General features: G+C 40.3%; 1 protein-coding gene across 1 annotated transcript; it reads left to right on the top strand.

Annotated features, from left to right (window-relative positions):
* Positions 1–11,491: 11,491 nt before the first annotated feature.
* On the top strand, positions 11,492–17,730 carry stub1 (STIP1 homology and U-Box containing protein 1). The gene is made up of 8 exons (XM_056366350.1): positions 11,492–11,626; positions 12,432–12,661; positions 12,834–13,032; positions 13,394–13,559; positions 13,715–13,790; positions 13,953–14,009; positions 15,020–15,136; positions 15,726–17,730. The coding sequence occupies exons 2-8, from the start codon at positions 12,548–12,550 to the stop codon at positions 15,849–15,851; spliced, it is 855 nt and encodes a 284-aa protein (XP_056222325.1). The 5' UTR covers positions 11,492–11,626; positions 12,432–12,547; the 3' UTR covers positions 15,852–17,730.

Below are 17,730 nucleotides of genomic sequence, written 5' to 3' on the forward strand. Positions count from 1 at the left end.
AGCTGGGTCCCTTAGGGACTGTTCATTAGCAAAATGGAGGGAAGAGGCTGCAGGTGCCCTTGTGCCTTCATGACTGAAGTTTTAAACTCCATCTTTTTTTTCAGCCCTTTTCCTTTATAATACGTATACATGTTAGGCCTCTATGTTAGATAGACATTTTGTTATTTAACAAAACATTATTATAGCCTATATTATATATACTATTTGATTTTATTGAATCACACTTGTCACTAACTAATGTCACTTACTTTGTGTTAGTAATTCCTGTTCCTTGTGATTTGTCATACGACACTCCTAGTTCATAAAACTGCGGCGATAGATGGTGACTTAAAAGACACTTACTTAAATTAAAGTCTTCAAGATTGCCACTTTAACTAAAGTACCACCACCATGTTTCACAGGGAAATAATTACTAGTAAAACATTTTTCAGCAATAGTCATGAGTAACTTTGCAGATACTCTCAGCTTATAAAATGCACTGTGTTAAACTATCCAACAGTACATAAAGTAGTACACAAAATTACACCTTAATGCATCAGTTGTGACAACCATTAATGTAATATATAATCATATAACACCTGAAGGAGCCAGTTTTCTGCATCATGAGTACTTTTTCTTTTGATATTTTAAGTATACCTCTGTACTTTTACTTAAGTAAGATGATCAGTGCAGGGGTTTTACTTATAATTGAGTGTTTTTGCACTAGGTGATTGAAGTACTTCTTCTACAACCATTTGTGTATTCGGGGCCAAACACTGGTCTGATTCAACCCTGAAAATGTTTAGTAATGCATCCTGAAATGCTGATTAAGACAGCAAAGAGCTTGAGATGCCAGTATTCCACATTGCAGTCTCTCTGCCAACTGACTTCCCCATATACATCTTCAATCATTCAGATTCCCCTTGAGCTTTTATCGCTCTCCTTTATTCACTTATTTTATGTCAAAATTCATTTCTACTGTTTACGAACCTCACAGCTCTTCTGAATTGTTTCCCTCTCAACGTGTAGAAGCCTGATGATTACTGTATTCCTATCTTGACAAAGCAGTTAGATCCAATCTCTTATCTCAGTGTAAGAAGATAATGATGGTGTCATTGAACTGAGACTGACTTTACACAGGGACAGTGTCAATAGTGCAGCCAACCTTGATGTCCTTTGCATTGATTCTCACATTCCTCAATGTTCAAAAGCACACAAGGGAATAGTTTAGCTCAAGGGTAAACAGGCCGGTCTCTTTTAAAGTGGTTCTTCACACAACGTTGCCACTGCTAAGTCAGAGGATTTGATTTTTTACTGTCAGTGCTTGATTGCGAGCAGCAGACAGAGATGAAAACACATCCGATCACCGCAGAATGCACAGGAAGTGTCCTGTGGTACATGAGGTTTAAGGGTAAATTTAGACTACAAAGCATCTGCAGTCAGCACCACAGTTTTTGATTGTAGCCAGATTGAAGCAGGCATGTGTTATGCTCCTTTATAAATGCTGTATTCCCTCATTAGAGTGTGGAAATGTGTGCGAGATTTGGTCTGTAAATGGTTTGGTCTGTCTTGTTTTTGGAGGGAAACCCACTTTAGTCATTTCCCTTTAGAAGACAGCATCTCCAGCCCCTTTCACTCCACATTTATGACACTCATTAGCTGCAATTAGCTGCATCTCCCTATCCCACTATTTGTAATCTAGATGAGAGAATTGTTATCAGCAGCCCAGCGGTGCTATAATGATGCCCTGGGCCTGGTGAGTTTGATAGACAGTGTTGTTGGAGCCCAGCTGGGGGTCAGACAGAGGTTCTCCGCTGTCTGTCTTGGTTGCTGCTCTCCCACCCCCACACTGTCTCTAATTGGCTGAATCAATTTGGAGGGAAACTTAACAAGAAGCAGGATCCCTCCAAAATTGACAATAGGTATAGTGTTTTACATATGTCCACAGGAAAGACAGATGTTGTCGCTCTTGACCACATCCACATTTAAATACCCCTATTTGGATACAATGGGAGCGAATACAAAGGGACTATATTTTGGCGGTCTTGGCAGATGCATAATTCTGGCGGCCAAGACGAGTCCATGTTCTTAAAGTCGTTGTGATAGACCTCTCATTTCAATTCAAATAAAAGTCAAACTTTTATTAGATTTTAAAGCATAAGCTGATATTTACTCAATGTCCACATCTGTGCCATGTTGAGTACATCAGTTACACTGAAGACAGGATGGATAGCTGTCAAACATGGGAACTAAAAGTAACTCAGATCTTGAAAATGTGTCATACTGCAACATTAACATTTTCAGCCTCCATTGAGAGGATGGGGCCTTTTGTTTTAAAAAAATAACAGACAAGAATTGACATTTTGGAAAAAACTATTTTAAATATGAATATTAGCCTTATTTCAGGGAGGTAAATTAACCCTTCAGCTAGCAGCATGTACCATAAATTTGAAAGAGGGGAAACCGGTAGCATGTTAACATTTTATATCTTGTTTTTTTGATCCGTTAAAAGTGTAAAAAGTTGAGGTTTAACAGTCTTGGTGTTAAGAACAGCTGCTGGTGCCAGCTGAGTCATATTAATATTCTTATCTAAACATCGGCACAAAGGCAAATAAGTGCATTTGTGAAAATGTTGAACTCCATCCATCCATCCATTTTCTTCCGCTTATCCTCTAGTAGGGTCGCAGGGGGGCTGGAGCCTATCCCAGCATCTTTTCGGGCGAGAAGCGGGGTACGCTAACACATTACAGACAAATAACCTGATGAGTCCTTGTAATTCCACGGTCACAGATGTTTCCATTACATTAAAAACACTTCATTTTGATGTGATTCGATGTGATATTCAATTGTATTAGAATGTATCAAAAATCCTATATAACTTATACCTTGAACCTCTCTTGCTTGTCTTTCTTTAAAAACTAACATGCAGAAAGTGTTACCAAGTAAAAAACAAAAAGGATGGATGGTCAGTTTTTTCTTTTGCTGCGTGACTGCACTCGATCTCCTCCCCCTCCTCCTCCCCCTCCTCCTCCTCCTCCTCCTCCTCCTTCCCTGCACGGTGTCCTGCTCAGTGAATTGAGTTTGGTCAGCCTAGGCCATCCTTGGCTGTGCAGAATATAATTAGCCTGCCTACACACATACACAATCACACTCACACAGACTTTAAACTTTAAACCCCCCCCCCTTTACAATGACCCACTCACACAATAGACACATGCCAATACTCGGACCCCCTCGGCTATCTCCCCATGCACAAAAAACTCCCTGTTCATCCTTGAAGCCTCCTCCCTCCTGCTCACTCAGCAGAATAATGAGTCTGATGAGATTACATTTTCTCATATCGCATTTCACATCATATCATAGAAATGATAAAGAGCTTAACAGGTGCTGAATCTCAGCTGTTACAGTGGAGATATGAAATCCGGCCGGTGGTCGGAATTACAGTAGACATTGCCTCGAGGTATTAAGTTTCAGGTGATGAAGTTAATAATGTGTTACAGTTTCAAAGCTGGATGCTGTGAAGTTTGTAACCAAAGATGGAGCTGAGCTTTAGCTTCATAAACCATTGAAACTAATGATCTAAAGTCAATGCTTTTTACTTTTCCAAGTACAACTGCGACAAGAACCGCAACTTGCAACAGTTTTCATTTAAGTGATGAAATGTTACAGCTTGGTCATAAAATTGTATAAAATGAAAACACCAAAGGATAAGAGGTAAGACGAGACGATATGAGGGTAAAATTCACAGGATTAAAGCATCACATGGCAGTAATTCTACAGGAATACTAAGAAAGTGATTTAATGATCATTTTTCCAGCCTTAGCAGTAATCCAAGCATCTTTACATCTCAGCCCCCAGATGACAATTAAACTCTCTGAATAGAGACTCAGTGGGACCATAATTGTGCACCAAATCTGAATCCAAAGCGTCTTTTATCTCCCACCATCTTTCATCAACTCCATTCAGATTCTTTGGTGACCTGTAGCTCGTCCCTGAGCCCCTTTTGATCAGTTTTTAAAAAAAATGCCATTGCACACGACCCCTTTGCTCTCCTCAGCACCTGCACTTCAGTGTCCTCCAGCTCATCAGTGGAACCTGTCTTTTGAGAATGTATGCATCTGTTGCAAATGAGGTAGCCTTTGTTGGGGGGAAAACCCTTGAGGGGACCGCCAAAATTTGCTGTCTCCCTGGCTCCATCATTGAGTAAATCCCAACCCCCAGCTTCTCTGACACACACACACACACACACACACACACACACACTCACCTCTTACTTCAGGGGTATCATATCACCTATCCCTTGGGGTATAGTGGAGTACAAGGCTGGATGTTCTCATGATAACAGGTGTATTTGAATGTACACAACAGGTGGCTGTTTGTTGGATTTACCATTGTTTTCTATTAGTTTTTTTTTAATGAAGCAACGCTGATATGTTTTTTTCATATTACTCAGTGGAATTAATGAACATTTAGCGGTATTTATTTTTAATCATTTTGTTTTAAACAGGACTTATCATTGTGGAAGTGGCCATTAGCTCCTGCTTTTACGCTTTGATGAATTCTGAAAAGCAAAGCAGAGGCAATAAATATTTATCTCACAGCTCCATGTGGTTGTTTGGTTTTTATTTGCTTCATCTGACCCAAGACTGATGAACAGAGGAAGCTGATAGAGGGGAAAGAAGAGGAATGACAAAACAGAGCCTGTCCTCTGACTGAGCGACTCTTCAATAGAGGTTGTTTCTTTCTGCAGTGAACTGTGTCGTCCTGCAGAGAAGTGCAGACGAGTGAGAAACCAAAGTAAAAGGGAACTCGGTGAATAACTAGAGCATGGAGTATAGACCTGAATCGCCAACACATTCATGCATGCACACATATGCATGAGCGCGTATACTTTTCCTCTCTATGCCACGTACACACGCACACACACACACACACACGAAAACACACATTCATACATAGTCCCAGCTCAAAGATTTTGGGCCTATCTGCACATGTATGCAGGCTAATCAGGGCCTCTTCACAGACAGAAAGCAAGGGGTCACTCAGGGTGAGATGTTTGTGATGGAAATTTGGACGGCAGGCGTAGGAAAACAAAGCTAGAGACAAGACGCCCCAGAGACGACATACTTTACACATGAGATAACACACATTGGGGAGTTACAAAAAAAAAAAAAACCTTAAAATAGGATAACAAAGCCTTTCTCATTCATATTACTGACGGAAAGCTCCACTGCAGACACTTTCACAAAACTGTAAGAGAATAGTTGGATTTAGAAAATATTTTGTCTGTAGATTTAACGCTGAGAGATGGTGTAGACAAACAAATAGCTTTAGTGGAATCTGCATATGCACAGGGTTCAGGATTTAGCTCATCCTCATTCTGGTGTGTTGCACAGCAGAATGTATGACTTTTTCTAAAATTGTTTAAAATAATGTTATTCTATTTCCAACAAAGAAACAGGCAACAGGCAAAGAGGCAAACTATTCCACTGATTTCATATGATCCAGTGGTGAAGGTATCACGCCACCCTGTTCATTCCATCACCACTGGAGCCCAGCACATATAACTTTAACTGGGCATGTAGCTTATAGACCGGGGGCATCCGATGGAACCGCTGCACCTCACTGAGAAATCACACAAAGATGGGATTTAATGGCCCTTCGATTGAGCGGTTCTGAAAAGCCAACCTCTGACCCCCAGCCTTGACCCCTGGCAACCCCTCCCATCCTCCAGGGTCCAGTGCTTGTCATTGGTCATTTGTCAAACTCCTCACACTGATCTGATTACCGTCCAATTTGGGATCTGCCGACTACACACTTCTAGGATCAAGACAAGCTGCTTTCAGCAACTTTACATGACAACAAATAGCTGGATTGTTGTGGGAAGAGTAAAGGGACAAGAATTTCATCTATTCAGGCAGGAGAGACAGACAAAGCTTTATATAAATGGCAACCTCGGTATCTACTAATGAAGAACTGATGCAAATGGGATTTGCGTTAAAACTGTTCAAGAAAACACACTATCGTCATAATTCCTACTGAATCATAGGTTAACAAAACAAAGACGATGACTGAAAACAGAGGGGGAGAATAAACAGATGAATCATCAAGTGAATCATCCAAACTAAACATGTCTCACATTGATCGCATCCAAAACTAATGATTAACAGCATCCAGACACAGGAATCTTCTCTGTTCATCTTTTAAGTATGCCAGTATATCTATATTAGTCCAAAACAGCACAGTTACTACTTTGATAAAGAGAGCCCTAATGACACAGTGACCTTTTATTTGACTGTTAAATTCCAAGTGTAAAATATATTCACTATTTGGCGCCCTAAAAAGTGTCCACGCTGGAACAAAACACGTGGCCTAGCACATATCCTGATTCTAAAAACCTCACAGTGCATTTTTGCATTTTGCTTTTCATGTGTGAATAAATATAAAGAAAATGGTGATCCCTTGTAAATCCAACCTTTTGTTCTCAGTATTGTACAGTTTATCATTTCATTCAAAAAAGCTATCAGAGCTAGCTAGCTTGCTAACTGTCAGTTAGTATAAGCTGTAAATTCTCTCTTGCAAAACTTAATGTGGAAAAATGAGCGTGGTGTGACAGTGACTTTTTGTTGAATAACTGCTTTCAAACTCTAAAGGCAAAGAAAAAACACTATTTTGAAGGGATAAAAAATGTAAAAATAATATGTGTTAATGGTGAAAAATGTGCAAACTGTGCTTTGTAGGTCTGTACCATGTGTGGACTATATGTGTGGATTATGTAAATACATGTATGAAGTGCAATGCTTTTATCATTGGTGTGTGTGTGTGTGTGCGTGTGTGTGTGTGTGTGTGTGTGTGTGTGTGTGTGTGTGTGTGTGTGTGTGTGTCACTGCTCATATTCTGACTGCTCTGAAAATCTTCTGCAATGGACTCAGTCAGTCAAATATAACAAATGCCTTATCCTGTTCAGCCCTGGAAGATCGCACACACCCACACACACACACACACACACACACACAACCCCCAAAACAAACCTCTGTCTGGCCATCACACACACACACACACACACACATACACACACACACACACACACAAACACAATTAGCCCATAGCTCATTATGTCTGCTTTAGCTCCTTTGGATTGTGCTGGGGTGGGTGTGTCTGGGGTTTAGGGCAGGGTGGGGTTTAGTGACCCCGGAGAGCTTGACCTGAGGGGACATTTGGGGAGTTATTGGGGGAGTAGCAGTGAGGACAGGGGGATGGGGCATCAACATCCAGGGAGGGAAAGTAACTTCTTGGTTCCCCTGCTGGTTCACTTCTCTCCTGTGAAGCTCCCCATTGATTTTCTAAGTGAAAAACACACTGATCAGTCATCACTAGTAAACTGCATGAGCTTTACCAGAACAATTGCTTTTGAATTGATAATGTGATGAGATTCAACTAAAACAAAGCTCATTACAATTATAAAAAAAACTCAGTCTTGTCTTTTGCAGCCTGCAATTAATAACCATCAGTAAACAAATATTGTTTCCATCTGGAGTAAGCTGTCAGTTATATTAATGGTTAACCTTATTTTATATATGGAGATTAAGTGGTGAGGGAGGGAAGGGTGAGTTTCCCTCCGCATCCATGAATTAGTCAGCTGCATCTAGGAGTTTTGCTTTCCCTCCAAAAACTCTTTTGTAAAACTTCTCCCCCTCCACTTATACAAGCTACTCAGCAGCCACCTCCACCCCCAGCCGTCACACATCAATCTATGGTGGTGTGTGTGTGTGTGTTTTGAGAAGTGGGGGATGTCTCAGCCAGAGTGCTGTTAACCCCCCAGGGTGTAAAGATTTTTGGACTAACACTGCAAGTTTCAAAAACAAACTCTTTGATTTTGGTTTACTCAAGCTTTCTTTGGTCTCAAATCAACAGACGTTGAGAAAGACACTGAGGATGTTGTGTCATATGCATCCAGTCTGAGAAAAAGTTAAAATCTATCCACTGTATAAAGTGGCTTAATGCACATTTTTGTGATTTAAATTGTTGGTGATCACAATATCTCCTCAAATCCTGCGACCCTTTGCACAGGATTTTGTTTACTTGCATTTTGAAATGTGAGCACCCGAGAATCAACTCTCCTTAACAATCCCCATTTTGTTGGCTCCCTGTTTGTGTGTATGTGCCACGTCTGAATAAATGACACGGATGCATCTTTTAAAGAGGTAAGATGAGTCATTCGACCCCCCCACCCCCCTTTTTTGTCAGGAAGCTTAATCAGTGCTGCAGAGGTGTCCGGATGACCTTTGACCTCTTGGGTATCTCAGGCCTTTCTCTTACTTGCCTTTAGGTTAGCATCAGGATATCCCTAATTTAACTCTTAACTTAGAAGTCCCTTTCAGCAACCTGGTGGTTCAGAGTAAAGGCATGTGCACATAAAAGCACATTAACCCAGTCGGTTGTTCATTATAAATGGTTACTAAACAACTGCAACCACAACTGACAGAACAAAGATAAACAGCTCTGCTGAATTTTCAGACGTAACCAGAAAGTGTTGAGTGGTGCAGCAGATGCAGCTTCCGTTCACAACTAGTGATATCACAATATTTATCTTTATTTATAGAATAGATATCTAAAGGGCAGTTTGCAATGAGTAAACAGCTAGAAAAGGAAAGAAATGCCTGACTTAGTGCACTTTCAGTTCCACTCAGATATAGCAAATTGGTTTCTGGCAAGACAATAAAACTCAGCAGCAATTATCAACAGTCATTTGTGGTTAGAAAATGTTCAGCAACAGCTAAGTGGAAAGAAATTCTTTGTGGTGGATATTTGTCTGAAAAAGTCTTAAAAACTGGTAAAAGAAAAGAAAAAAAAGCTCTGCAAGTGGATCCACCTTGTATCAGACAGCAGCTTTGAATACTTGGTGGACATTTCAGTTTGTGTCTGTGTTCTGGCACAAGAGTACATTGAAGCTGTGAGCAGGTGAATGTAAAGTGGTAAAATCGTGGCTGGCAGCTGGGCATGTGTGTGCATTTGTGTGCAGGTTTCTTTGGTGTCTCAGTGTGAGGGTTAAGTACAGAGTGTGTAGGTAGACGTATATGTCTTTGTGTGTGAATTGGGTGTAGAAGTATTTGTAAAACTAATTATTTGGAAACATTTTTAAATTAATACATGCCGGCTTTACTGATTTATACCTCCTTTTCGCCTCCATCTCCATCTTCTGTCAGTTAAAACAGTGGGATCTTTTTTTTTTTTTTTTTTTTTTACTTTTTTGTACATGTTGCATTCAGAGCCACTTGAACAAACTGCAATAAGTCCATGAGCCTTCCCCCTTCTCAAAATGAGCAAACCCACCAAACAAAGGGCCACCATTGTGGATAAATACTGCTTTTGTTTTACCCATTTGAACCTGAGGTTTCCCTTAACGCTTAGGAGAGTGTGTTCACCCTTTTTCTCTTTTCAGGGACTTTGGCGCTGAATAGCGGAGACCACTGCCAAATGGGAAAGCGACTACACAGGCAGAAAGAAAGACCAGAATCAATCAGGAAGTGGCAGCTTTTCAGCTGTGCCAGAGGAGCCGGGCAACTTCCTGGTCTTGTTGCCAAGGTGACTGGAAACTCAGCCAGCTGGTGCAGTGGGCAGCAGTTTGGTTTGATGGGGGGTTGGCGGAGGATGACGGTTGGGATATTGGACACGAGGAGTGGGCGGAGAGCTGGTGAGAGAGGGAGAGGCAGTTTAAATGTAAGCAATGAGTTCTTCAAACAGCATCCAGATGAACCATCACAATGTGGAGTGTATGTTTCTATTCTGTTTCCAGCCCTCTGCAAACAATTACATAATCCCTCCAATTACTCCCACTTCTGGTTTCTTCACACAATAGCCTTTTTTGTTTTGTAGAAATTTGTATTCTTTATACCAGTTTTTATGGCAGGGAGACGCACTGGAATTATGTGGAAGCCACGTTTTCATGTTTGTTTGTTTTTTCTCAGAGACGAGTAACTACAAGATAATACTGCAGAAATAATCACAGAAATCAGTAAGGTAAAGAAAAGAAGTTTCTGGCACATACTGAGCACACCTAAACGTTACTCATATCTATAATGAAAAATTATGTAGACTACATCAGATAGCACCTTGACTGAAATGTCTGTCATAGATTTGGGTCAGTCAAACTTATATGATGTGTCCAAAAATGATAATGCAAAATATGGAATTATAATTATAAATTAATTAGCAGAACTATTTATTTATTTCTAAATGATGATCCGCCCTTAAAGTTTTAAAGGCAAAAAGGTGCATTTAATAAGCGCTTGGTAGAAACTTTGAATCTAAACCTGCAGCATTAGTGTGTTTGTCCTCATCAGTTTGTGTCTCTGGTCTAAAACCCCACTTTTACAGGGATGAGATTGGGGGCTAGTTGGGTAGGTGGGTGTTCTAGGGGGGATCAGGGGACCAGACTGGTGGAGATAGGTAAACACAGCTGGGGACACACAGCGCTGGTGGGTCTGCAGCTCAGCGGCCCCCTTCACACATTTATCAGTGTGTTTGCTCAGGGGATGTCCCCTAATCTTCACACACTGAACTCTGAGCGAAGCCTATACAGAGCCCCAACAGGCTGGGATGAAAGTGACCCTGTCCACTGTCACAGCCTTGCTAATTCCTCCATGGTTAAACCTGAATTTTATTATTAAAGGGGGCTGGGGTCATCTATGGATCTGTGTGTGTGGGGCGGAATCTCTCTGTGGGTGGCATGGCCCTGATAATATAAACTAAATTCTAAATCATAATCAGATGTTTCTCTGAACAAGCCTGCTACTGATGAACATATCATTGTCCTTAAGTATTGGCCCAAAAATGTTATCAGTGACATAGAAAATATTTACAATACTTTGGCACATACTTTCACTATCCTTAGTTTGCAGGACTAACAATTTCAGTTGATCACAGGGAGAAAAATCTCTAGTTTCGGGGTTTTATTTGATGCTTATTGTCCTAGTGCTTCAACTAATTTCTCAAAAAGTCTATCTATCTATCTATCTATCTATCTATCTATCTATCTATCTATCTATCTATCTATCTATCTATCTATCTATCTATCTATCTATCTATCTATCTATCTATCTATCTATCTATCTATCGATCTATCTATCTATCTATCTAGTCAGGCTTTCTTTTCAGTGAAGGCTTGCACTAGTGTCAGTTTTGAGGTCTGTATAAACTCTTGGTTGTAGAGCGCCATCTACTGGTGATTACTTTGTGTTGTGCTGCTCTTCCCCGTCACACATAGTAGATGGTGTAAATTGATAGATATAGTATAAAGAGCAGGTTAAGGCAATATTTTTCAGAATACAATTTCAATGATGAATGAAATCACAAATGTGAACACGTATTGTTTACACAGTTTCAATGATACTGACATTCATTGTATGTTCACTTCGTGTATTTTTTAGGATATTCAGTTTATTCTAGGTGCTAGCTGGCCATTGATTGATTGAGGAACGAGAAAAAAAACGTCCTTTCGGCTTCCGTCAACGTCGCGTAAGCCCTTGACGTCAGCATAACAACAACCTGTCATGACAACTCGTATATGGGAAAAAATAATCGGTTAAGATTTGATATCAAATTATATAAAATCCGTTTAATCTGTATGTGACACCGCCTCTATAAGGTAAGGATTGGAAACCGCGGATGTCAGAAACAAACCCTGACTTGCATGGGAATAGCTAAAATAGAAGGTAATATAGGCGGTGTAGCACGTAAGCTAACCTAGCATTAGCCACTTTGTGTTTTCTGAGGTTGCCTAGCGGCGTAGAGGTAAATGTTGGGATAAATGCTAAATAGACTTTTTCAGGCCCATAATAGCTATAGTCCAAACTTTCCAATCATCTCCTCGTTGAATTTGTAATTTTGTGACCGTAGTGTGAGCAGAATCGTGCCCTTATTAGTGAACTGCCCGGCGAAGCGTTAATCGACAACATAGCTTACGATGCTAGCTCAGCTAACTGGCTAACATCTGAGCACCGATCTCTTGTTTGCTGTTAACTAAAGTTAGCAACGTTGTCACTGCGTCTCTGTGGTCGCTGCTGAAGCAGATGTTACTGACCGAAATATTAATAATATTTTAACTTAGCTTGTATAAAACATTTAACTACCAATGTGTACCAATGGTATAGCGTTACAGTGAAAAGCCTTGCACAAACGGAAGGGACCGTGAGTGTGTAATGTTTTTCTGATTGCTGGCTGATCGCGGTTACTGCTGATGCCCGTCACACGAATAGTTAAATTGCCGACATTGTAGCCACCTCGCTGTATTTCACAGCTGTGAACACTGTCGGAGAATTAAACGGTTGCCCTTTCGGGTTGCATCGCGGACTGCACCTAATTCGCCCAAGACGCGCATTGCAGGTGCATTGCAGCGAATGCATCCCTCTGAATGTTGACTTAACTTTTCATGCATTGTGTCTCTGGTCTAGTGTGTGAGATCCAGGAGGGACAGGGCATTCTTGAACCTGTCAGTTAGCCAGCCGAAGAGACGGGGAACAGGATAGGGAAGCAGGGCGAGGCGGGCCCCGCGGAGCCGGCGGAGAAAATGGCCGGCAGCCCGGAGAAGAGTTCCACCGCTCAGGAGCTGAAAGAACAGGGGAACCGGCTGTTCCTCTGCCGCAAGTACCAGGAGGCTGCTACATGCTACAGCAAAGCCATTGTGAGGAACTGTCATTGTAATAGAAATAGTACCATTAGCAGATTGACACCTTCTTCACCAAACCATTGTAATGTCTTTATTAGAAAAATGGAATGGATGAATTTTCCTCTCAATGTACAGTGCTATAATATTAACGTGCATGTGTATTATCTATGTATGTCCTGTCTCCCAGAACCGTAATCCATCTGTGGCAGTGTACTACACCAACAGAGCTCTCTGCCATGTGAAGCTGCAGCAGCATGACAAGGCTCTGGCAGACTGTAAGCATGCACTGGAGCTTGACAGCCAGTCAGTCAAGGCCCACTTTTTTTTGGGCCAGTGTCACCTGGAGCTGGAGAACTACGATGAGGCCATTGGCAACCTGCAGAAAGGTCAGAACAACCTCCTAAAAGTGTATAAAAGCAGCATGCTCATGTGTTAATCATGTACCACTTAATTTATGTTCAAGTCTAATAGTTTGCTTCTTCATAACCAATTTCTGCTGTGAGTGGTCTCAATGATCCTAGAATCAGCTGTAACTTTTTCAAATCAGTATTGATTGTAATAATCAAATTGACAATACAGTTGCTCTTATTCAGATCTGCAGGGATATATTACAATATGCTTTGTCAGGGTTTCTATCATTGTAATTACAATATTCTATAGTGATAGGTATTAAAAGTTTTATAAATGTACATCACTGACATTTTAATTGCAAACCACTGTTGCTGTATTGATGTTTTTTCTTTACAGCATATAACCTGGCAAAAGAACAGAGGCTGAATTTTGGAGATGACATCCCTAGCGCCTTGCGCATTGCCAAGAAGAAACGCTGGAACAGCATTGAGGAGAAGCGCATCAACCAGGAGAATGAGTTGCATGCTTATTTGACCAAACTCATTCTGGCTGAGAAGGAAAGGTGAGGGTAGCAATCAAATATCCACCATGGCTATTTGTCTGATAATGATCTTTTGATGATTATTGCTAGTCACTGAGAGTGTTTGTCATGTGGGTTTCATTACTATTTTGTTCTGAATGGAGCTGTAATTTTAATGACTTTGTGCATTTGTGCAGAGAACTAGAAGAATACAAAGAAAAACAGGACGACAATCAAAATGGAGGCGATACTGCCAAGATTGCATCAAAACACGTACGTTTTTGCAAATGTTTTGGACTTATTTGGCTGTGATGCATTTAATGAACAAATATAGTAATTATATATTTCAATGTGCACTTGAATTTTCATGAATGTGTCTGAATATTTGTATTACATGTCACATTTTGGTAACATTTGGAAATGTGACCTACGTAGGACAAGTATCTGATGGACATGGACGAGCTCTTCTCGCAAGTTGATGAGAAAAGAAAAGTAAGCTTGAAAATTTTATTCATTCACTCAGTTATTTGCCATGTCATGATTTGCCACACCCACTTATTCCTGTTATAAGAGGACTGGAGGTAATCCCATAATAAATAAATAAATAATTAAACATCCTGGGTTGGTCACCAATCCATCACAAGGCTACCAAACAGACGGGCACACATTGATTACATGCGCCCACAGGAATGCGTCCTTGCTTACAGTCCACACCTACATCACACTATCTTCTCTGATCGTTGACATAGCAACAACAGAAATAGACTTAGACACACATACCCTCTTTCAGATTTGGTTACAGATATGATGGCATATCTCAAATGTATTTGGAAAAATAAAATATAAGTAAAATGTATTTACTTGGTTTGAGGACATTCTCTCTGTCCTCTTCCTGTGCTGTACATTCAACCTACACGTGATCGCTAACTGACTACATACATGTTAAACATGCACCTATACTATAGACAAACAGTTGTGTGTTATTTTCTGCCCAAGCTGTTTCTCTGGTTACCATCTCTGTTTGTTTGCCAAGGCTTGTAGTGATTAATTATCTTTGCTATACATAGGTGTGGACTTGACTGAGGTAGTTGTTATGTAATTGTCAGTTGAAATGACAACGCACTGACAGGCTGCAGGGTGTTCCTCTTCTGTATGTGTTAGAAGGTGTAACGGCTTCAGTGTAGACCTAGCAAGTCCTGATGAAAGAAATACTGACATCATTTTGATATAGTGCCTTGATTTTAGTTTGATGATATTTTTAGTATCAGCACTGGTGCTTTTGTGCAACATTTAATCTAAACTGGGAGTGGGTGATGTTGTTTCAAGAGGAAGAACATCATTGTGAATATGATTTTTGTTATTAAAGTGTAACAAACCATGTAAGACCAGAGAAAGAAAACATTTAAGCCACATCACAGTATCATGGTGGCAAATATCATATATCCATATATCTCTTAGCATTACCTCAGCGTGACTGTTGGTGTGTTTTGTTGTCCGTTCAGAAGCGGGAGATACCAGATTACCTGTGTGGGAAGATCAGTTTTGAGCTGATGAGGGAGCCCTGCATCACACCCAGTGGAATCACCTATGATCGCAAGGACATTGAAGAGCACCTACAGGTAAACTGTTGTTATCTCAGAGCTTAATAACCTGCGTATGACCACTGATTTTGTAATCTTGAGGCCTTTAGTTCATAAACCCCTGTTACATAAACACGTTACTCAGAAGTTCATGACTTTTACAGTAAACAACCAAATTAAATAAATGTTTGTTTAGATAATTATTAATATGGTAAGCTATACCTTGAATCCAGCAGTGCTGCCTTTTTTGGTGCTTTTATGAAGAACACTGAACGCAATAAAACCATTAATTGATTATTAATGTGTTTAGATAAAACATGTATCATGACTAATTCCTAATTTATACCACTGAAATATTTTACTTTGAAAAACATCGGTCTGAATTTGTGAATTTGTCAGTCAATTTCAAAAACTTTATTTCCAATGTATATATTTGTGGAGAGATGATGTATGACTAAATTACATTGTGCCCAAATTTATGTGAGTGTCTTTGGTCAAGCTAAAAAGAACATATTATGATATTGTGCGATTGTCCCCAATGTGTAAAATGTGTCAAATTTGCATATACTTTATGTATAAAATTCAGCCATAGATAGTAACTCTAACATTTAACCTACTCTCTCTATAGCGAGTGGGTCATTTTGACCCCGTCACCAGGAGTCCCCTGACCCAGGATCAGCTGATCCCGAACCTGGCCATGAAGGAAGTCATCGATGCCTTTATCCAGGAGAACGGCTGGGTGGAGGACTACTGAAGGGACAGCCACCTCCCATTTCTCCATCTTACCCCCCGATACTCGACACAAAGCCTGGACAACACAAGACTTTAGAGAACAGATCACCCCTTGCCTGGATATGTACTTAACACAAGCGGGAAAAGCCACACTATGGACGACCAAATGGGAGCCATGTATCTCGGTCTGCCTCTCCTCCCCACATTTCATCTTTGCTGTAAAACTTCCTGCTCCAACTCTCTGAGGCTCGGTGTTCATGGCCTGCTGCTCCCTTTAAAACCCCTTTTCATTCTGCTTTTTCTGTACCTTCCCTCGTAACTCTTTATCCTCTTCCTCTCTGTCATGCTGTTTCTAGTCTCTAAGCTTGACTCCTTTCTTTACTCAAAATAAGGGGCCATGTTCTCAGGTCTCTTCTTGCCCCCCCCTCCCTCTCCCTCTCTCATTCTCTCTTTCATTCTCTTTCTCTGAGTGCCACAATCCTTGGAAAGCATCAGCATTGCACTCCAGTGTTTCACAGATACCACCAATTGAAAAAAATCTACATTTTGGTGGTAGAATTCATTAAGACTTTGGCCTTTTATTTGGCGTTTACTCCAGTGTTTCATAATTTTTTCTTTTAAGTGTGGAGCATTTGCTGACTTCTTAATGTACATTTGCTGAAGTGGTAACTAAAATGCCAAAACCCTATTCTCAACAAGGGTCAGTAGTTTGTATGCAAGTTTTACATGATAATGATTGAAATATAGTAAACGGTAAAGTGTGTCACTGAGCATTTTAACCTGAGTCAACTGGCATGAATGTGGCGCTGCAAACATGCCCAACCATGTCACCATACTGTAAGACTGAGTAGATTATGTTTTGTTTTTTTTCTTCGCATATCAATTACATCCCTTTCAGACAATTGAGCTAAGTTGAATGTATGCATAATATACTCTTTAGGTTTGACCTACTGTAATTCAAAATGTTTTTTATCAGGACAATGTAAGGATTTCATGAAAACCAGCCTCGAACTGGATACAGATAATGAATGGAAATGACTGCTACATACAAAAAAAAAAGTTTTGACATTGCTGGATATCAATCGAAAATGTTGAAATGAATTGTGATAGATGACATCAGCTGTTCGGGTTGATGCAAAAATCTACTTTGAAGAATGATCTGTGCTGTCTGTGTCGTTCGTAGAAACAAAAAATGTGCTCGGACATTGTGTTTGGCTGGTGCTGTTTGTCTGCAAATGACGGTGGACGCTCACATCAAGCATGAAGTGAATTATCTTTTCTGTTGCAAAAACAAGAGGATGGTCGTTATTTTCCTCACCATTTTGCTGTTAATTTTATGCACCTTCTCCCAGTGTCACAGTTATAAAGACAATGGTTGCAACAGCTTATGTAAACAAGTCATCAGTGTGAAACTAACTTTTTAAGTTTTGGAATTTCCCCGTTAGAAGGATTTGAGGTTCACTAGCATCACTGTACCAACCTCCTCTGTCACAAATGCTGGAAGAGTTGCGACCATCTTATCTCATCCATACCTCAGTCCAAATTTTTTGCATGCTGGTTCGCTGGCATTCTCTGTACAACACATTCTCAGTTCCGTGCTCTTAGTTTACAGGTATTTCTGCTGAATGTGCGTCTATGGTGAATTAGGCCTGTTGGTGGTTCGTGTTGGGGTGCAGGCAGTGTAAATAATTTGCTGGTGTATCTCAGATTTTATTTCTTGACAAAATAGGGTTCTTTTTTTTTTTCTTGAGAAATCCTAGAGCTTGAGAAACTGTATTAAATGTAGATATGTTGATAACATAAATGCCTGGTTCAGTTTTCATTTGTCCCGATTAAACCATGAACTTTGAGTTTTTTGTGGTGTTTCTGACATTAGATCATCATTAAAGAGATACCAAGTA

Source organism: Seriola aureovittata, chromosome 21 (assembly GCF_021018895.1).
Source record: "Seriola aureovittata isolate HTS-2021-v1 ecotype China chromosome 21, ASM2101889v1, whole genome shotgun sequence".
Classification (NCBI taxonomy): domain Eukaryota; kingdom Metazoa; phylum Chordata; class Actinopteri; order Carangiformes; family Carangidae; genus Seriola; species Seriola aureovittata.

Excerpts from the sequence above, each read along its gene's own strand:
- stub1 (XM_056366350.1), top strand. The coding sequence starts at position 12,548 with ATGGCCGGCAGCCCGGAGAAGAGTTCCACCGCTCAGGAGCTGAAAGAA. Across the intron at positions 13,560-13,714 it reads ATTCTGGCTGAGAAGGAAAG|AGAACTAGAAGAATACAAAG; the intron begins GTGAGGGTAGCA and ends GCATTTGTGCAG. Across the intron at positions 14,010-15,019 it reads AAGTTGATGAGAAAAGAAAA|AAGCGGGAGATACCAGATTA; the intron begins GTAAGCTTGAAA and ends TTGTCCGTTCAG.